The sequence below is a fragment of the Telopea speciosissima genome, chromosome 1, assembly GCF_018873765.1.
Source record: "Telopea speciosissima isolate NSW1024214 ecotype Mountain lineage chromosome 1, Tspe_v1, whole genome shotgun sequence".
NCBI lineage: Eukaryota > Viridiplantae > Streptophyta > Magnoliopsida > Proteales > Proteaceae > Telopea > Telopea speciosissima.
Genome location: NC_057916.1, coordinates 12,126,851 through 12,149,304, shown reverse-complemented (window position 1 = coordinate 12,149,304; position 22,454 = coordinate 12,126,851). Strand labels below are relative to the sequence as shown.

The following is a 22,454-nucleotide window of genomic DNA, read 5'->3' as shown; positions in this document are numbered from 1 at the left end:
CCAACATGTCCCATCTTTTGACACTTGGGATTCTCTTTTTGAGTTACCAAATGAAAATGAGAGCCTCACATCCTAAGGAGTCAGCTCAGTTGGGAAAAGACCAAATCCTCAAATAAGAGGTTATGAGTTCAAACCACCTTGGGCCTATTCCCATCCCTTACTCCCCCAATTAAAACTCTCTAATTCCAAAAAAAAAACATGAGAGCCTCACCAGTCACCAGGTCAGGTTCAAGAAGCATCTTCCCCATTGAATATATAGAAAAGTCTACAAGGGAGTTTCTAAGAATCAGAAAATTGGATCGTCGATTCTGGTCGAATCTGATCAAAGTTGAAGCAGGGAATGGGCGAAACTGACACATTGACAGGCTCGGAAGAACTTAGGGAAGGGATTCTACACACTTCAATTATCTATGATCGCAAGGACTGATGGGTCTCTCAACGAATGAATCGTTTTCTCCTCCAAACTTGTACAAGGAACGACTCTTTCTCTACTATTTCCAAACCCCTCTCTGGGGGACTGCTAATAGCCTCAAATCATAGCTCTTCTTCTTCTCGTGGATTGGCCAAGAAACCAGAGGGTAGGACCTTGGACAAGGCCTTGAGAATATTACATCTCATAACTCCCAAACCTTCTTCTTCTGTCACTGAAAAACATCGAAACCATCTTCGGCTAATCCAAGCTTGCATGCAGGATTTATCACAAGCAGGCACGGATCAATGCTTCCCTGTAAAATTGGTCGGTGATGACTACAGTTTAGATTCAGCTTCAACAGAGGCATTCCCAAACATGTTTGATGAAAGTTTCGACTATGATGTTTCTTGGGCTAAGGCCTTGCATAAGGACGAAGGTTCTCTATCTCTGTTTCTCTCAATGCACAAAGGAGCAAGTAGAGAAGCCGACGAGAGTACGCTTTCCTGGGCTTTGAGTTCATGTGGTGCTGCACGGGCTCTCCGTCTTGGTATTCAGCTTCATTCCTTGGCGATCAAAACTGGGTTCTATATGTATATTTACGTTGGAAGTGCTCTGGTTAGTTCATACGGTAAGTGTGGGAGGCTGGACGATGCATATCGGGCGTTCGAAGAAATGCCTGTAAAGAACGTAGTTTCATGGACTGCAATTATTGATGGCTTTGCACATCACTTGCTAGTTGAGATGTGTATGCAGCTCTACCACCAAATGAGACGTTTCAACTTGAAACCGAATGATTTCACTTTCGTCAGCCTGCTACGTGCTTGCACCGGTTCTGGCTCTCTCGGAAATGGTAGAACTGCTCACTGTCAAACAATTCATATGGGTTTCTGCTGGCATGTCCACGTTGCCAATGCTTTGATCTCGATGTACTCCAAGTGTGGGAATATCAAAGAAGCGTTTTATGTCTTTGAAGAGATGCAAGCAAGAGATATCATTTCATGGAACTCCATGATTGCTGGCTACGCCCAGCATGGGCTTGCGGAGCCGGCTATCAGCCTTCTTACAGAGATGGAGCAACAGAAAATCCAGCCTGATGCCATTACTTTCCTCGGTGTTCTCTCCTCATGTCGTCATGTGGGTCTTGTAGAACAGGGCCGTCTCTACTTCAATTCCATGCTTGAACATGGTGTCAAGCCAGATTTAGACCATTATTCATGCATTGTGGATCTTCTTGGCCGGGCTGGATTTCTTGAAGAAGCTCAAGAGTTTGTCCAGAAGATGCCTATACGTCCCAATGCTGTTATATGGGGCTCTTTGCTTTCTTCTTCTAGACTTCATGGGAACGTCTGGGTAGGAATTCAGGCTGCAGAGAGCAGGCTTTTGTTGGAACCAGGTTGCGCTGCGACTCATGTACAGTTGGCGAATTTGTATGCTAGTGTGGGTTACTGGGATGAGGCAGCCAGAGTAAGGAAGCTAATGAAGGATAGAGGGTTGAAAACTAATCCTGGGTATAGTTGGATTGAGATTGGAACTGAAGTTCATAGATTTAAAGCAGAAGACAAGTCCAACACCAGAGTAATGGAGGTTTTGGCCGTGGTGGATAGTTTGGGGGACCATATGAGGAGTCTAGGCTATGAACCTGTAGTAATACATGAGGAGAGAGACCAATGAGGTATATATTGCTAAGTGGTTTTAATTTTGGGTTTGGGTATGAAATTTTTTTGAGCAAGAAGTGAGTAAATTATTCTTTTTATTTATTTATTTTTGGTGAAAGAAATTTATTATCTAAGGAACAAAGTTCCCGTACGGTCAGCATACAAGAGGGGGAGTAAGGTTGGGGGGGGGTTGAAAACCAAGAAGAAGCAAGTTGAGAGTCTGCTGCAAGGGAAGCTAAACTATCTGCAGGCACATTAGCCTCTCGTAGAGTATGTACGAAGAGTACTCTTTGGAAAGAAAGAATGAGAACCCTGCAGTCATTAATTATGGTAGCTATTCTCCAAGGAATGATTTGTGTGATGCCAATAAGGATATTCACCACAGTCAGATTATCACTTTCGATCACCAGCCTTTGAATTCCTAAAGAGATAGCCATCTTCAATGCTTGTAGAATTGCTGTAGCCTCCGCAACCAACGCATACGTTGAGCCTATTCCAATTGAAAAGCCACAGATAAATGAAGCAGCATGATTCCGACATAAACCTCCTATACCTGCTCGTCCTGGGTTACCTCTGCTTGCACCATCTGTATTGAATTTGACCCATTGAATGTCGGGAGGATTCCATCTGATCAACCTGTGGGTCTTGACTGATGTGCTTGTGTAGTTGCTGAGCTGATCCTTTGCCTTGGCGATTGCTTTTAGAAGTATGCTGGTTGGGGTGAATCTAGAATGCCTGAAAACGCTGTCCCAATAACCCACCCAGATAAACCACATAATAGCACAGAAAAAAGAAATCTTCAGCTTGGTGTCTCTATCATTGAACTTGTTCAGATTGACAACGTTGATGATGGCAGAGAAAATGTCATGATTTGAGAAGAATTGAATCAAGCCTGCCTGATTCCAGATGTGTTGTACAATCGGACAAGCATAAAGTAGATGGTGGGAGGATTGAAAATGATTGGAACAAAGATAGCAAATGGGATTAAGATTGAATCCCCTCCGGTTAAGAAGGTCAGGGAGGGGGAGTCTATCATGAACTGTTTTCCAGATAAGGTGTTGTATTTTCGCAGAGGTGGGGAGGTGCCAAATGCATAGCCAAGGGGTGGAGGGGTGAGGCTGATAACCTGAGATGGCAATGTGGTAGGCTGAGGCTACAGTGAAATGTCCTGATGCAGTCCCTAGCCAAACTAACTTTTCTTGGACAGGAAAAATTGGTAGGGGAATTGACAAAATTGCATATGCAGTATCAGGTGGCCACCAATGATAAACTAGGTCTCTATTCCAAGTATTCGTGGAGAGATGAATAAAATCAGCAACTCTATTAGGAGCATGAAGGGGAAGAGGGTATGGGGCGGACGAAGGAGGGAAATTAGGAATCCAGTAATCCAGCCAGGGATTGGTGGACATTCCATCTCCAATTTGGGTGAATGCTCCTCTTTGAAGGAGGTCACGTGATGAATAGATGGACTGCCATCCCCAAGAAGAAGTGGATGGGCATTTGGCTAGAAAGAAGGATGTATTGGGGAAATACTTGGATTTCATCAATCTTGCCCAAAGAGAAGAAGAGGGTGTTAGTAACTCCCAACCTTTCTTAGCCAACAACGCTTGATTCATAATGGCAGATTGCTTAATATTCAAACCCCCTAACCTCTTGGGTAAACAGAGAGCTGGGTCCATTGGACCAGAAGAACTGTCTACTGATGGAATCCAGGGAGTGATGGACAGCTAAAGGGATTCTGAAACAGGACATTGTGTAGAGTGGCATTGCAGATAGAGTGGATTGTATAAGTACTTGCTTACCTGCAGGGCTTAGGAACTGGGTTTTCCAATGTGAAAGCTTCCTTGTCACCCTGGTTATTAGCTCAGTACAGTGATGTTTGGAGAGTCTTCCACTAATAAAAGGGATGCCGAGGTATGTGTCCAGAGATGTAGTTGGGGATATTTGAAAGTGCTCTCTCATATGCCTTTTAACTGCAGAGTCCACATTAGGACTGAATTGTGCTCTGGTTTTGGTGATGTTGAGAGCCTGACCTGAGAGTGTACAATAAGTCGACAAGACCTCCTGCATTGCTCTAGCTTCCCTCATAGATGCTTCCCCAAAGAGGATAAGATCGTCTGCGAAGGCCATGTGAGAAATCCTCTCACCCCCTCTACTAATCTGTACTCCTTTAATTTTGTGATCTCGCTGCGCCTCTGCCAGGTGTGTGGATAGTACCTCAGAACATAGAACGAACAGGTAAGAAGATAGAGGGTTGCCCTGCCTTAAACCCCTGGTGGGTTTGATGTGGGGGAGGGGGGAACCATTGAGCAGCACACTGAGCCTGGTGGTCTCCACACAAAACATTACTTTCTTGATCCACTCTGCATCAAAACCTATATTAGTGAGGGTTGCTCTGAGGAATTTTCATTCTACCCTATCATAAGCTTTGCTCATATCAATCTTGAGTGAGAAATGCCCTTTCCTTCCTCTCCTTGTTTACTTGATTTTATGCAGGAGTTCGTGACAGATGAGAACATTGTCCTGTATATGTCTCCCCTTAATAAACCCATTTTGATTGAAGGAGATGATTTTATTTAGTATGGGTCTGAGTCTGTTTACCAAGATCCTGGAAATGGCTTTGTACAAGAAATTGCATAAACTAATAGGTCTAAACTCAGGAATGGAAGTGGGATGCTCTACCTTGGGGATGAGTGCAATATTGGTAAAGTTGAGAGAAAGGTTAAATTCACTATTGGTGAAGAACCTCTTGATGGTGGAGATTACCTCATCCTTTATGATGGGCCAGGCTTTATGATAAAACATTCCGGAGAATCCATCTGGGCCCGGGGCCCTATCAGCAGGCATTGAACGGATAGCTTTGAAGATCTCTTCTTCCTCAACTGGTTTTAAGAGAGCTTGATTGTCGGCCTGAGTCACCCTTCCCCTTATGCAGCCAAAATAATTATCATTCAAAGGAGGATTAGAAGAGGTATAAATATTCTGAAAGTAATTTCTGAAAGCCATTCCCAAATTATTGTTTTCAGTGAATGTGAGCCCATCAACATTTATTGCTCTGACTTTGTTCCTTGCCCTCCTCTTCAGAGTTGTCATTTGAAAAAAACTTGGTATTTCGATCCCCATTTTGTAGCCAATTAATTCTTGATTTCTGTAGCCACAAAATTTCTTCCTGGTGTGCTAATTTCTTTAGACAAGCTAATTGATGCTTTTCATATAAAAACCAACTGTCATCCCTTGAACTCAGTGGTGTGCTGTAGAGTATGCTCAGTGTGTCATTGACCCTAGTCATGTTCTGAAAGATATTACCCACATAATTCCGATTCCAATGTTTGAGTGCATGTTGGAGTTTGACCAATTTCCGAGTGATTATAAAGGAGGGAGATCCTCTCAAATTCTGTGAAGACCATGATTGAGCCACAACATCCATAAAACTCGGCTCCACTAACCAAAGTGCCTCAAAACGAAAAGGCTGAGGTGGTTTGGACCCCATTCTGTCGGTGTTTAGAATGATTGCCCTATGATCCGATGAAGCAACTACCTTTGTAGTAACCATTGCATCCGGGAAGAGATTGAACCATGCTACATTGGAGAAGAACCGATCCAACTTTCCTTCAATTCTACGATGTCCAAATTGGCCATTAGTTCAAGTGAATTGATACCCTGATTGATGAATGGGTGAGATGCAAACTGAATTTGCATACTCCCTTAAGGGGGTCACGGATGAGTTGGATAAAGGGCGTCCACCATTCTTTTCTTCAAAGTGCAAATATGCATTCCAATCACTCGCTAAGATCCATGGTTTATCAATGAACGAAGCCAAAGATTTGAGAGTCTCTAATTGAGAAGATCTAACTTGTTCCCGACAGCTCATGTAAACAAAGGTGCAAGACCAAATTTGATTAACATCATTCATGTGCAGATCTACATGGAAACACCAATCGCTTCTCCAAATTTCATGACATTCTACACTGTCTAGCCACATTAAGATGATACCCCCCTGCACCATTACTAGCTGGACTGCATACATAATTAGGGAAATTAAGAGAACGACAGACAGAAACCAAGAAGATTAGGATTGGACTGCTTCGATTCAGAAAGAAAACAGACTGACGGTCTATTGCTTGTTCAAAATGTAGCGGATTTCCCGCTTTGTCGAGGGGGGGACCAATCCCTCGACAATTGAGAGCCAATATCTTCATTTCCCTCCTGGTGGCTGTTTCCTGCCAGCCATCGAAGCTTCAGAATCAAAAAACTTCATGGGCGTATCAAACACATCACCTCAGCCTCAAATTCAGGTGGTTCAAAATGAACAAGTCACACAAGAAAGATACTTCATTTCCACTGATGAACAAATGGATAGCTTGCTGGATGAAGAAAATAAGAGCGGCCATTGAAGGAGAAATCATCTCAGGCAGGCCAAACTTGAGAGAGCACTCAGCCACTAAACGCTCAGAGGTAATCGAAGAGATAAGACCCACCTCAAAGGGGAAGGGAGACAAGGGGGAGATGTTCGGTAGAGAATCAAATGGGACGGGAGAAGTTTCACACAACTTTGCCACAAGTACAATCACAGGGAAAGGACTGACACAGGGGTTGAAGAGGGATAGACTACCCTATCTCCAAAACCGAACAAACAAAACATTAAAAAGAAAGAACAAGATCTATCCCAAAGGCATACCACGAGCAGAAAACAGAGAGTACAGAAAGAAGAGATTAAGTAAAGAGATGTAGATGTACTGGCATGCAAGAAATGATGGATATGAATGGAATCCAACAGCAAGGCTCATTAACTCCAGGTGGAAAAGTTCTTGAAAACTCAAGCATAATAAAGGAAAGCAATAAACAGAGAGTACAAAAAAAGAAGAAACAAAGTGAAGAGAAGTAAAGATGATGACATGCAAGAGGTGAAAAAGAACTGCACTTACAGTAGCTTAGACATAGAAATATCGACGAAAATACCAGATCTTGAAAGAAGGCAAGCGCCAAGGATCCGATGAAAACAATTGCAGACTGATGCTCCCAGGTGAAAGAGGAAATGAGGGATTGAGCTTCACAAAAGCTCAAGAGGAAGTGCGGTGGAAATAGCGACCGATTCACTTGGTCCGGCAAAGGAAGAAGAGAAGAAAACCAATCTTTGGTGACTCCGCTTCAACTTCCCTCGGTTCCTCCGCTTCAACTTCTCTCACTCTGCACCACAATCGATCCGCAGAGAAAAATCATTTTTTTGATGATGATGGCAACGATGCAAATAATTAGGATTATCGGAGGAGCCAGTGCAACAAGAGAAGGAGGCGATGGGGAGTGGTGGAGGAGGAGGAGGCGTTACATCAGCGTGGGAGGCAGCGGAGAGGAAGAAGAAGCAGCGACGAAAAAAGGTGGTGTGGACGAAGAGCACTTGCACTACTGGGGATGAAGAAGAAGATGGGGAAGACGAGGGGGGCGACGGTGGGGAAGATGAGGAGGGCGAGAAATGAAAGAGTACAACAGAGAACCTTCTATCTCAATTTTTTTTTTGACAAGAGAGATTTTTATTAATCATAAGGAAAGAGTACAGCCATTCGGGAGATGGTGGAGTTTCTCTCTCTCTCTCTCGTTTTCACTTTCAACCGATCCATCTCCGACTCTCCATCTCTGGCACACCCTCTCCCTCTAGATCTCCACTTCCTCTCTGGCACGCCCTCTCCAACTCTCCTCCCTTCTTCGGCTTTGGTAGTGGTCTTGGGTAGCTTCCACAATTCCTCGACAGACAATTAGGACTTGGACAAGAGATACCGAATGGTGGAGTATGAGATACCGAATCCGGTCATTGGATCCAGAGATTGTTTCAGGCTTTCGACATGTGAAAGTTTGCAGAAACCGAGGGCCAAGGCTCCTTCACCCCCATCTCCTCCTTCCTTTCCCAACCCCTAATCCCCTCTCCCACCATTTCCGTTAATCGGCCAACCCAAAGGAGCTGCAATAGCATGTATGATTTCCCTTGCAGCTCTTTCTCTCGTCCCCAGCTACAACTTTCTGCAACTCCCTCTCCCTCTACGGCTCTCCCTTCCCCTCCCCTCTGCTCCAAGTTTCCATTTCCCTCCCCCTCCCCATCCTCTCCCTCTCTAGCTCTCCCTCCTCCTCAACCTCTCCGGCTCTCTCTCTCTCCCACCCTGCAAATCACTCAAGCCTTCTCGAGAACCTCAAAGAGCTAGCCCCAAGTTCTCAATTGGGATGTTGTTCGTTGGTCTTTGGGGCCAGATTCCCCTCCCCCCTCACCCCACCCCACCAATCCATCCCCAAAAAAAAAATAAAGACTCGTCTCTGGTTTTCCTAGATGAATGAAGGCGCTCCCAGATTTGCAAACTTAGTTATGTCACGTTGAAATGATATAGATTGTCTAACTTTCAAATTTCAACTTTGATTTCAATAATTATGGGAAAAAGATGCATCACTCTAACACTCTCACCACCCTAAAGCCAGCCCCTCTATATACGGAATTTTTTATTGTACACGGTTCCTTAGTACCTCTCACAAGAGGGTGGATCCCACTTGGGCAGAGTATTTGGTCAGGTGTCCTGGATGGATCCCACCCTCTCTTGTGAGAGGCACTACCAAACCACACCGATAAGGAAATCGTAGACGATAACGATTGCTATATACGAATCATGAGGCACTCTCCAATCCATGGTGCTTCCATTGGGTTGGCATGGGAATTTCCAATACATGGAAATGTCCTCTCTAATTATACATAGTCTCCCATGTAAGCCCATCCACCACCCTCTCTCTCTCTAGTAATCCATAGTAGTCTATTGTAGCCCTGAATACATTAAATGTTTTATTTTGCTATTTAGTATACTCTATTTGGGCCAACCAATGTGCCTGTAAATGTGTATATACAATATAAATTTCCTGGTTTTTAGTGCACATCATGACCTGTTGGCCGAACCAAGTATATCATTTTGAGTAATGGAAAAAATAGAACATAGTATCAATGTGTACTTCCATCATCTTGTTAAAAGATACCATTTCACTCTCCACCATTATTGGCTTGGTGTATAATATTCTAATACAAACGGGGGCATAGTGTACATCCATCACGTTTGCTTGCTTTAAGTACTTATTATAATAGTGACGTATATCGTTTCACTATTTGCCACTTAGCAATACATGAATTAATCTATATGATTGAGGGAGAACCCACATTCATCTCAATGGCCAAATTTTAATCCAAAATAAATAGAAAGAAGTTGCAAAAACTCTATTCAAAGTTAATAAAATTACCAAAATACCATCATCAAATGAAAATTGAATATAAAATACAAAATAACTTTATTTTTTGTGTGGGTAATTTTAACTACTTCCTCTAATTTTTTTAAATCAAAATTGTACCATTGAGATGCTTGCCTGATCTTCCTTCTCATGGACTAGTGAAGCGTTATACCTTCATTAGGCATACGACTGAGAAAAAAAAACCTAATTATAAATCCATTGGTCATGGAAAGAACTCAACTCCCACTCCTCCGGATCGTAAGATGGAACAAAACCAAATGGGATAACCTGTCAAGGCTGAGGACTCAGCAGCGTGGCTTTCACGGTGGATGGACAACCATATACTAATACTTGACACCATCCAGTAGAAAACTTCTTCCCTGTATCTCTCATCACTGGAAAGTCATTAATGGGGGGCGGGGTGTTCAAACACAAATGTATTTCAGGAAATAACCTACCCCTGGAATCCTTTGTTCCAACCTGTACTGAAATCACACAGGGTTGTTTTTGTCAAGTATTTCAACTAACACACAAAGAAGGCACGAGAAGATTCATAAGCCTAACATCGAAAGGAGATATACAAAGTAGTGATTTGAAGATTGAATCCACCTGAGTACAGGAAAGAATGCAATCGACGCACAATGCTTCTCTCTACCTGCAAGCATTGAAGCAGCATACATGAACAGACCAAACCACCCATTACCATGAGTGGTAAGAGTGGCAAGAGCTCAGCTTTTTGAAATTAATCTACAGTTGCAAAGATCTCGGATGCACATCCAATGGGAGGAGCTGTTCATTTTCCACCTCCAACATATACTCCAATAGAAGGATGCGACCTCCCGCTGAATACACATTTTGCAAGACAGGAGATTTAACTGATTGATATGGAGAACGAACAACAGTAATATAAAGTGAACTGGAGCATGCATATTACTAAGCATTTCAGATTAAGAACCTCATTATTGGTACTCTGAATGCTCCACCCAAATTTCATAGGGCAAAAGCCTATTCAACAGATCCAACTGGTTGCGAGGGCTCAGTAAGTCTCAAAGTGGCACAACCACCCATATTTTTTCTCTTTTTTTTTTCCCTCTCAAAACTATGGAACATTATCTCCCCTCAGCTCTACATCTCGTTTTGAGATTCATGAGCATACAATGTGATGAACATCCATTATGAATTATGCCTCTATAGAAAATGCAAATTGTTCCTTCATCACAATGCCTGTTTCTTTTAAGCATCAAAAAGCAGCCGTTACAAATGTGAGAAGGCAAGATTTGCTCGGGAAGTAGCCTCCAAAACCCTTAGAGAATGAAATCACACCTGAGCAAACCACTGCAAGAGGATCTAGCATAACAGTCCTGCAATTTCTAGGAGTTACTCTATTTCCATGTCATGAATCCCACCACTCAAGGACAATGTTCAAGCTACTCTGTCTGACACTTGTCATTTCTGTGTAAGGGAGAGAGAGAGAGAGAGAGTCTATATTCTACATAAACAGCTTTCTGAAATAGAGATATTAAAACATTAAAAGACAGAAGCTATGATTATTTTTTGACATCCATAACAAATAATCAAGTTCAGATCACATTAACAGTCATGATAAAAATTGCCATCACATTATGATAGTATCCGAGAAGTGTGGTACAAATAAGATTCTCATTCCAATGATTCTCCACACTAAAAATGAGAGTCTTCCTTGATAACAGATTTTAGCTTTCAATAATTCAAACAATATTTTGGGAAAATGAACAAAAATATAACCACGAGATATTCCAAGATAATCAGGACTGTTGTACACTTCAGCTCAATATCGAAATAATTTTACCAGTAATCTATAAATTTGTACATCTGCCTGTGCTTATGGCCTCATCTTTGAAACCTCATGTAAATTTCCTCTCTCATTTCAGAAGCTAGAATAACATTAGCAATATCCCAATTGACAATGTAAGCAATTTATCAAGCAATAAAGATCATAGTTTCCAGAAGATGTTAAGGGACCCTAGGGTCAGCAATCTAGAGGACCTCCAAATTGGATTGGCCCTCATGGAATAAAAAATTCCTCAAGAACAGGCAATGAAATAGGGGATACCACCGCGACAAATCCAATTTAGGGCTAGATAGCTGATCCCAACAACATCATGCAAACTTTTTATTCAACTTGCAAATACAATTGATGCAGTTAGCCATTAACTTTTAGAACACCAATTAGTATTAACATCTAGTATTGAGGAATAAAAAATGTAAAGATGGTACATTGCTACCAAAATAAAATGCATGTGCACTTATTTAGTTTTCAAGGGGCATTTGAGTCAATTTTCAATGAATGAGATTCATCTGTCATGTTATCCGGCTTACAAAGAGCATGAAAATTTGCATCCATTATCACGCAACAGAATCTAGTTGACAACAATAGCCAATTGCCTATGTAAACCTATGTATGTGATCATCATCATCAACACATTGCACAAAAAAGACCCAAAAAAAAAAAAATCATCACAGGTTACGGGTTTCCGCTCCATATAGAAAAAAAAATTTCCAACATTAAGCTTTTCAATGAACTGTCACTGACTCTGTATATCAATCAGGAATGCTTTTAATAAGGGATTTTCATATTGACACCCCATAAGGTGTCAAATAATTTGTACCCATACCTCTTTGCCCTTTAAGTATAACATGTTTTTTTTTCTAATGAGAGTAAATTATGTCATTTCATTGTGTACTTGAAAAATGTGCGACAAAAGAAGGTTACAAGTTCATTTCAATTATTTTGAAAACTCTTTTTTAGACCTGACTTAAAGACTTTCGAGAATAAGACAAAGGGCAATCAAAAGAAGGTTACAAGCTTTTAAATACACCTATAGAGACGTCATTTCTTTTTAACAATACCTGGTACGGAAATGTCTGGAGGACTTGAAGGTACGGTATCTAGAGGATCCCATCAGTGATTGTATGTAGTGGTATCCACTTCAAATATAAAGAACGGATGAAATTCCCTCTTCCTTCCTTGAAACAGAAAGTATCTAATCAGATGCTGGGGGTCCTCCAGATAAGGGGCCCAGCAGCCCTCCTAGCATTGCTCTACCCAGAAATGTTATATTATAAGAACTGTTTTCCTCAAAATGTTGCAAATTAATTTTTTTTTTTTTTATTTCAAAGCTCTGGGTAAAGGTCCACTGATATTATCAACTCAGTTTTAAGAGACTGAATGTCAGCCTTGACAACAATGAGGATGACAATGATCAAAACATCCCTGACCTTAGGGTGAATCAGCTGATTAAATGTGATGAATCTGAGAATGTAAAACATCCTTAAACAAGGCAAAGGACAATGACAGGTGCGAGAACAATCCAATCCCAAGGACCTTGAGATGTCCTAAGGAGCATTTGTCAGTTCAAGGTGGAAGAATCAACCTCCAACAGTTATGCATCTACTCCATGGAATAATCTAAACCAAAAAACCTGGTTGTTTCTATGACAAAACATAGCAATCTTCTCCAGTGCACCACAGTGACTAGGCCAACTTGATGCCATATCACATTGATGTAGCATGCTGGCAGCATACAGAACCCAAAAGAAACAATGCACTATTTTGAAAATGATTTAAATATTTTCCTTTAAAAAACACTATTTATGGAAAGAAAAGGCTAGGTAAATTCCACCTGTAGAAAATATTTTTGGCCTCAACAAATTGCACTTGCTAATTTACAATTTCGAAGTAAAAGAATATACATGTAAAATGCCACACCTCCAATGTACACACATCCACCTCGAATGGGATGACTCTGCCATGTAAATTTGCTTAGCTTCTAGACCTGCAAAACATGCCAACATTAGAACTATGGAGTAAAATAGACTTACTGTATGCATCATAAGTTCATCATCACATATCAAATGAATTCAAGAAAGATATATATAAGCATGAAAGACGAAATTAATTTGCATATGCTTCAAACCTGAGGTGCCCTGTAAGCACCATGTAATAATTCAACTCTCACCTACAAGGACTTGAACTTAAACAGTTAAATGTTCCACCCTTTTTTTGGTGCTTTCCTATGATTTCAGCTGCCAATCCTTGTTATCTCTCTTAAACTTTAAAGAACTTAGCTAATGAGTGTAGAGATTGGTAGTTGATAAAGTCACAAATTAAAATTAAAGGCTGTTTTTATGTTATCAGGGTTTGGGAGTTAGATTTTAGTGTTATTATTTGTAATGGGCTGAAATATAAAGCCCAAACCAAAGGGTTCAGGAGGGGTATATATATATAGGTAGGTAGTCTTGGGGCTAAGAGTTTGTGTTAGGTACTCTATTCTCTTTATTTTCTTATTCTTCTTCCATGTTATCCTCCATACATGATACCCTGTTTTGAATGGTAATAGCAGGCCCGAGGTTTGAGTTCAAATCTTCTCAGATCTAAGTCTTTGAAGCTGAAACTTTGTGACTTTAATCACACCTAGGTAGCGATCCTAACTCGTTAGTTGGAAACCAAACAAACCTCCCTGTTGCGAGATTGCATCCACTGTAATCAGATCTGGTCTTGTATTCTGCCAGATAGAATTTCACTACCTTGTCCCCCCACAGTTCTTACACTAGTCAGCACACCATTATACATATCTTTAACTATATTCACATATTTACTTGAAACATTTCTCTTCTCTAATACTTTGCCACATTAACTCTCTACGGACTCTGCCATAAACTTTTTCTAGGTCAATAAAGACCATATGGAGATCCTTTTTTTAGTCTCTAACTCTTTCCACGAGTCTCCTAAGCAAGTAAATAGCTTATGTTGTTGATTTTCCTGGCATAAAACAAATTGGTTATCCGTAATAATAGTTTCTTGTCACATGCGAGTTTCAATAACTCTCTCCCATAATTTTATAGTATGACTCATTAGTTTCATGCCTCTATAGTTATTACAGTTCTGAATATGCCCACAGTTACAAATATACTAATAACACACCATAATAGTTGTTTCAACATTTACATGGACCTCCCATAGACTATTGTGGGGCTCACAAGTAAGCCCTGTCCGTTAAGTTGAAACCGTTAGTTGAAGCTTAACAATCATAAATGGCCATATTACCCTTAAATAATGTACATTGACTCTTTTACCCCTATGTAACATAACCCAAACCCATCTCCATGATTGGTGGTGCCGGATTCCCAGACAACGCTGCCGTTACCGTTGAGGAGACGAAGATTGCTGTTTTAGAGGAACTGAAATACTCCATTAGAATTGGATGGAAATGCTGCGCGAGATACCAAGAAGAATCGTATTGTTCCTAGACACATTCAGCTTGCGGTGAGGAATGACGAGAAATTGAGTAAGCTTCTCGGGTCTGTCACCATCACTAATGGAGAGGTTTTGCCGAACATTCACCAGACACTTTTGCCTAAGAAGGTGGGGAAAGGAAAGGGTGAGATTGGATCTGCGTCACAGGAGTTCCAAGTTATTTTCAAACCTTCTGAATCAGACATGTAAAATAATTTTTTTTTCACCCACCAATCTATTCTTTTTCACCCTTTTTTTTGCTACAGTGATTTTTCAGTCGATCCTTCTTTGACAAAAAGATTCTATCTTTTTGAAGGAGTAATAATTAATCTGCTTGAATGGTTTAGCAATTGTGCAGAACTGAACTGTTGGGGTTTATTGCTGTGGATCCAAATGTTTGCTTTGATTAGGGTGTGGGGGTTAGTGAATGCTCACATAAGCTCCCATTTGCATTCATCAATCTGAACCGTAATCGTTTTCCAAGGTTTATAAACCTCTTAAACACCCTAGTAGGAAATTGCAGCGGTGAAGGAAGGTGAATTGGAGATAAAGCCCAGAGAGAAAGTGCTGTTGGGAGATTTCCAGCTGGTATTGGAGTTTGGACTAAGGGTTGTTCCTGGTGAAATGTTTGCAGAGATGAGTGAAGAGAAGAGGGAGCACAGAAGAGATCAAAACTAAAAGTGAAATAGTAGGGTTCCCCATCTCTCTCTGCCGATGCAGTGCGTGAGAGACTGAATGAAAAATTGTAGAGAATAAATAGCAGTTTAGGCAGATTTCCAACTAGCATTTTCATAATCGACCAAATCTTCACCTTAAGATCCCCACTAGATCATCCCCCAAAACTGATATCTTAGAAATCAGGAGAGCTTAGCAGTCCGGGTGCCTGGGCAAGGGGAGGTCCGCGGGAGATGGTTTGGTCTTCTGCACCTTCGCCGGAGATGGTGTGTAGCAAAACCCTAAAAATCGATTTAGGGTATTTTGGTTTGGAGGAGGAGATGTAAATAAGGGTAAAATAGTACTTCAGTTTAGTCACTGATGTAAAAAGGGTAAAACTGTCTTTTACCTTTCAAAACGAACACCTCACTAACACTGTCAGCCATCAGAGAGAAAAACGAAAATGGTGAAACTACGGGGGTGATCTGTTATTGTTTCAAACACCAGGGGGGTGCATGTAATTTGCTCTAGAATATATTAAATGAAAAGCAGCTACAAAATTCATTTAACCCAGCCACCCCATAGTTTGACCTACTCTCCTCATGAGTGTGGTCTGTTTGTACCAATGAATGCTTGACCAATCCAGTGTGGAGATAATTACCCACGGTTGATCCTGTAAATAGCTGGCTCCAATCAAACTAAAACTTTTGCAACATCAAATGTGAATAAATGCACTTTGAAACCAATAATATGATAGGCTGCACATAGTTCAAAAGCATCACATAACTAAGACTTCTAATGTGTTGCTATAACTATGTACCAGCATTTACTCTTAAAAAATCTTCAAAAAATTGATACCCCTGAGGAGCTATGAAGTATAGGGGAGGGGGGGGAACATAATTTAGTATACTGATCCAATAAAACGTCCAGAAAATGCTGCATATTGCAACTGCAGCCACCACACAAAAGTCTATGATTAAATTCTGACCTTGTTATCATACATCAGCCTCAATCTAATGCAATACCAGCACAGATAGCAATGATAGCAAACAGGTAATGCCCCCCAGCCCTTTTCAATAATTAACTACCCATACATACAAGCATCAATACAATGTATAGAAACCAAAAAATCTAGCTAAACAAAACTTACACTTGAACTACCAGTAACAAATCCCTGAATATATTGATAATAAAAAAAAATAAGAGGTATAATAAAATTAGAGGCTACCTGGACTGATCCAGCAAAACCCGGTACTTCACTAGTGTATCTTCTATCTTCACAATAAGCTTGCACTCAAGAGCCCAACTGGTCTTTCTCTGCTAAATGTTTCATCATCAAAATCTTCATTTGTGGAATTTTCTTGACAGAGCACCTTGTTTTCCTGAGCTTCCCAACCCGGATGCAAGCTACCTTGTGCAGAACTAACATAGGAATCAACATTATCCTCCACATTTCTCTTGGAATTGTTGTATTCAAGCTCTTCTCTTAACCCTTCATGAGTAGGCGATGGCTCAACATTGAGATCAGAGCCCAAATCATATCCAGCAGTTGGACCACCTGCAGTTGGCTCCCTAGACCCATGATAAGGCATGTTCAGTGCCTCAGGGTCTGATTGCTCTATAGCATCTTTTCTTTGTCTTTTCCATTTCTTTGTAGATGAGGTCCCATCATCTTCGAAATCTTCTTCTTCTCTTTCCCTATGTAAATAAACCCATAACTTCCTATCTCCATCAAATTGCACACAAGGATCTCGTTCATAGTGCAGACGATCCAGCGCTCCACTAACAACTTGGTTTATTTGTGCATCAGAGACATTTTCCACAATGTACTGTGAATCTCTTATCAGTGTACAAACATCTGCTCGGGTGCCAATGCTTCCAGGCAATCGAGCAGCTGCATCCCTCACAAGACAGAGAATCGTAACATGAGGTGGCCGATCAGGTTTAAGCATAAAATGGTCTCGGGCTTTGGAAGTTGGCTTACCACCACACCTTCTCAGAGGAGCAACAATGGATTTTTTACCATCAGAAGCAGTGTATGAAAAGGCCCTGTCAGGAACAGAGTACCTAAGAAGTTCCTCCTTCCGAAAGTAAGCCCTTACTTCTTCAGAGCTTGGGCTGATGGTGGTGAGACTCTTCTGAGCTCTTAGGTCCCTAAACCTTTCCTTCTCATCCAGGTTCGGCTGCATTAATGTCACAGGGGGAGCAGGAAGGCTTCCTATTTGCTGAAGAGTTTCTTGACCACTTTTCAGCCAGTTAGCAAATGAATCAACCAACTTCACAAGCATCTTGTGAGGAAGACTCCAAGCCTCAGAAGAGGTTTCTTCTTCAACAGCCTCAAGATCTGATGAGCTATCAGTAAGTGGTCCAATCCAAGACCAACTTTTTGTAGATTTTTCATAGCAGACAAGCGGCTTCCAACCCTTCGCTCCCAAAGGGGCTGTTTTGGATGAAAATATCTTCAATACTCCTCTGATCAAATCCTGCAGTGGCTCCTGCGTTTCAAGAATACAAGGATCTCCAGGGTTTGATCTCACACGGTTGACAATCTCTTGAACAGTGAGAGAGGGCAAAGTCTTCTGACCCACAAGTTCTGAATTATTCATATCCACGTTAGTTCTTTCAGGCTTTCTCCTCTGCTCTTCATTGTTAGATTTTTGCCTTCCATCACTCCAGCTAAGATGGTTGCCGAGATCTGAGCTATCTTCGGCATTAGGAGTAATCATTGCCATGCGAACTGCTGAAAGAAGATGTATAATTGAGAAAGAGAAGCCAGTATGAACAGTTGGTGTGATCAAAGTAAATGGCTTCTGAGGTGGTCTTGCAGCTGCCTCTACATCTGTAGCCCCTCTTTCTGAAACAAGTGGCTCGGAATTTTCAACAGCCAAAGAATCTATTTCAGCCTCCATTTTCCGTTTTCCACGTTTCTTCAAGGATGTTGGATCATCAACTTGATGCTGAGGACTAGACTGCATTTGTTCAGATTCATCTGCCCCATCCATGTATTTTACATCAGCCTTGCCTTTCCGCTTCTTGGAGTTGCTGCCTAACAAGGGAATTTTTAATCTTTCATGATGATTAGTTAAGTGAGCATCAGAATTTTGACCTTTCCTCCCTAACCTATTGGTCAGTCCATGGTCATCAACCAACCTGTGTTTTAGATGCAAGTCATTGTCCTCCTCATCAACGTAATCATGCATGTAATTTGAACGCGGCGAAAAATAATCATGGTCAACTTTTCCTTTTTGCTTTCTCTCAGCAGGATAGGCCTTTAACGATGGCAGGTGTAACCTTTCACCAGGTTCACCCTTCACATGGCCATTCTTCCCCAGTTTGGAAGTTTTTTTCCTGTCATCATCAGTCTTAGCAAAACCAATGAACCCACTCTCCTCAGAAATTCCAGTAGCGTAGGTGCGCAGGGAACTTGGATCTCGAATCTTTCCCTTCTGTTTACCTTTTGATGAGTAAACGTTTACATCCGCCATACGTAACTGTTCAAGTGCCTCAGCATACTCCCTATCTTTCCTCCCAAGTTTACTGCCCCTTTTAGGATCTGCCACCTGTTTCTTTGTAGACTGATGACCCGTCACACCCCTGGCATGCCCTAGCTTATTTCTAAAAGGGTTGATTTCTTCTTCACTGACCTGCTCCGATGAGTCTGACTCTGTTTCCTCACTTCGGGCAAACATACTGGTGCCTCTACGCTCTTCCATGTTACGTCCTCCATTTAGTGCAGATTTTTTTTTCACCTTGTCTACTGATGCCTTTGCTCTATAATCAGAAGAGAACAATGTATCATTCATCTGGGTTGGAAAGGTTCTATGAGATTTGACTTTAGTATCAAGATCCACATTAGTTTTACCACTTTGAAACTCCTTCCCCATCTTCCACTTTTTGCTTTTAACACTCCGTTCATCATGCTTAACCGGATAGTCCACATCAAAGGCTTCTTCCTGCACTTTATTGCGCTGAAAGGGTTGCCTTCCAGTAGACCAGTCAGATCGATTTCCTTTTAGTAACAGATGCTGTGCTTGGTCCTTTGTGGCCTTCATCTGATCTTGGGTGGCAGATTGCTGAAGCTTCTCAGAATACTTAGCCTTTTTCCCTGCAGCTTGAGAATAATAATCATATGAAGATCTTTCACTATTTGGTTTAACTTTCAATGGTTCCAGTTCTGCCATCTGAATCACATTCCTGCTCCTACCCTGAGAATGTAAATCATTCTGTATTGCCAGCGGTAGCCCCATCAAACTTTCAGCAGCAAACTCATCTTCACTTTTGAAGAATTTAGATTTCTTTCCTGGTTTAAACGAGCCAGCTTTAGACATTGCTCCTCCAAGGGTTCGGTCTCTCAGGAGATCCACTTCATATGGAGGTCGTTCTGCATCTTCCTCACCTCTTATCTGTCCCCTTGACCGTGGAGCATATTCTGAATCATACCCTGCCACCCGATCTTGCCGTGGAAGAGCTAACGTCGGAAGATAAGCCCTAGATTTACTATCCAGGCCATGCTGAATAGGTGAAGGTAAGTGCCCCGCCAACTCCTTCACAGAAAGGGCCTTCACCCCAGCAAACTTCAAAATTCCTTTTGGATTAGACTTGCCATGTTTTGCAGTTTCCAGGGTTATAGACCTTCCTCGAGAACAATTATTCAAGGTCGGACTCGCTGAATATATATCATGGCGGCCCATCTTAGGCCTGAGTTTGAAATCCTTCAGTCTCTTGCCCCAGAAACCCTCACCAGATTCATCCCTGTCTGAAGTGTCAGTCTCCAACCCCATATCTTCCATCTTTTCATACATCAGACTTCTCTGACTTCTCATTATGTTCAGAATCCGAAGCCTCTCTTCAATGCTGTATCCTGCATAGTTCTCCCAGGCATCCCTTATCTGAGTAAGGCTACTGACCATAGAGTTCTGATACTTGCGCAGAACGTGGTAGTGTTCCCGCTTCTGGAAGAAATTCAAACCCTGTCTATAAAGTGTTACTCTTGGTTCACATAATCCCTCCTTCAACATATCAAAGAGCTTGGCCACTGGGCTTCCAAAATGGAAGTTGTTGCCAGAGAACAGCTCTTTCAAGGTAAGCATAAAGGTCTCCTGGTCCATATCAGGAAGGTACTCCGCAAGGGCAAAACGCTCCTCCTCACTCAAGCAATTGTTCCATGCGTCCAATGTCAAAACTTCCCCCAATTCCGGAAGATCATAGAGCTCGTATGGAATACTACAGTTACTACTACCAACTTGACAAGATTCCGCCCCAGCTTCCCCCAATTCCGACATGTCGAAGTCATCAGAACCCGCCCCAGAGTCCACATCGTCATCGTCGTCATCTTCATCATTATCAGACTCTGACGTAGAGCTTCGCTTGTGAAGCTCATCCTCATCAGTCGATACACTGTCTCTACTCCCCGGAGAAAACTCCCCAACCAACTTCGAAACCCTAAAGTTATTCCTTACAATCGCCATAAATGAAGAACAAAAGAAAACAGTCTCTGCAACAGTATCTCAGTCGTTGCCCTCCTAACCAAACCAGGAATTACCAACATCCAATCAAAAACCTACGAAAAAAATACAAAAGGCAACAATTGACTCTTAACCATAAAGAAGAACAATCTATTCTTGCAATGCGACAGACTAATAAATCGAAAACCAAAAGAACTGCGAAAAAGAAGTACACAAACCTAAGTAAAATTCAAGCAATCAAAAAAGGGAAGAAACACAGAACAGAACAGAACAAAGTGAAACCCATCGAAGAATACCTAATTCGTCACTCCAACAGCTTAACGGTCGATAACCAAAACAGAAAGTTCAGATCTTCAACCGGAATACGAACGTCGATCCATAAAAAAACGCGGTAGTCATGGAGACATCGATGCCTTCATCCTTATGTCGCATCTCTGAAAACCCTAGAACCAGAAGAAGCAGAGAAAGGTGGAGAGGGGAACGAGGCAGTTATAAGTTGGGGAGAATGAGACGAAGAAGACGACGAGGACGTGGAGTATTATCTGTCGTTCGATCAGGAGAGAGAGCGACAACAGATGAAAAGACGAAAGAAGGCAGGAAGAGAGAGAGTGAGTGTGTGTGTGTGCGTATACAAGAAGAACGAGGAAGAAGAAGAGAGAAGGTGTGTCGTGTGTGTATCACCTTCGCTTCGCAATGGTTGAGAGAGAGAAGAAAAGGGTTTGGGTATTGGTCGTAGGGAGACGGCGACTCGGCGCCCAAGCCGAGACCGTTGCAGGGTTAACGCCCAGGCCCAGCGCACACCGTGGGTCAGATCTCGGCCGGTTTTTCGAGTTCCGGCCGTCAGATCTGACCCACACTTGCCTAACGCTCTAACATCCCCGGACGTCGTTTTATTACTTTCACAGCGAAATTACAAGGTTGTCCCACTTTAGTCCAAACCTATTTATTTTTATAGCGACACGTTCGGGCCTTCAAATCGAAACGTGGGGAGTTTATGGTAAATTAAAATGTTGTCTCACGTTTAGTTACTTCTTTGACTGAAACACCCTCCAAGTTACCCGAATTTATCTCCAACCCAGCAAATTTTACAGCGACACGTTCGTGACTTCTCATCAAAACGTGGGGAGTTTATTGTAATTTGAGGTTCAATATTTTATTAGAGTATTATGGTGCTACTGGTTAATGCTCTGTTTGGTATGCATTCTTCAACGATAAAAACAACTATTTTTATCATTAATGCAAAAAAAAAAAATAGTTCTACATTTTGTTTCTCCATTAATAATCTTCCTCTTCCTTAGAACCCTCTCCATTAACCTCCATTTGTGGTACCACATTGATATACCTAAATACAGCCACCCAGTAATATCAGGCCAAGTCATCATCATTATGAATGGTCCAGTGGATAAGAGCCCATCAGGCCACACTCCAACCGACCCAAAACCCAAGATCCAGTTGCATAATGGCATAATCCACCACGTGGGGATTAATTGATCCCACGTCTGATAAGCCATTGGCAGTTATGACCACATTCCAATCAGGAATACTTACGATTCCAACTAATTAGGAGTCACTCTCCCAAAAGGACTCCACTATTGACTCTCCTACAATTGATAGAAAACTCAATTAACGAGACTTCACATTATCATCCGCACATACAGTCTATGCTATATATACTTAGGTATAAACCTAACAGACTCATTTTGACTACTATTATCTTATCTGCTGCTAAAGAAACCTGACTTAAGC

The 22,454-nt window shown here is 41.7% G+C and overlaps 2 protein-coding genes across 4 annotated transcripts; one reads left to right on the top strand and one right to left on the bottom strand.

Moving 5' to 3' along the window:
- The first annotated feature begins 396 nt into the window (after window positions 1-396).
- Window positions 397-2,112, top strand: LOC122649083 (pentatricopeptide repeat-containing protein At2g37320). The gene has a single exon (XM_043842449.1). It carries the CDS (start codon window positions 443-445, stop codon window positions 2,081-2,083), a length of 1,641 nt encoding a protein of 546 aa, XP_043698384.1. The 5' UTR covers window positions 397-442; the 3' UTR covers window positions 2,084-2,112.
- Window positions 2,113-12,955: 10,843 nt separating this feature from the next.
- LOC122649082 lies at window positions 12,956-21,375 on the bottom strand. 3 transcript variants are annotated; one of them, XM_043842448.1, is made up of 3 exons: window positions 21,005-21,375; window positions 16,472-20,803; window positions 12,956-13,129 (listed from the first exon to the last, which is right to left on the bottom strand). In XM_043842448.1, exon 2 carries the CDS (start codon window positions 20,709-20,711, stop codon window positions 16,521-16,523), a length of 4,191 nt encoding a protein of 1,396 aa, XP_043698383.1. In that variant the 5' UTR covers window positions 20,712-20,803; window positions 21,005-21,375; the 3' UTR covers window positions 12,956-13,129; window positions 16,472-16,520. The 3 variants fall into 3 exon arrangements, with proteins under 3 accessions (XP_043698383.1, XP_043698381.1, XP_043698382.1); XM_043842446.1 differs by having other exon boundaries at window positions 16,472-20,765; XM_043842447.1 differs by having other exon boundaries at window positions 16,472-20,737.
- Window positions 21,376-22,454: the final 1,079 nt, after the last annotated feature.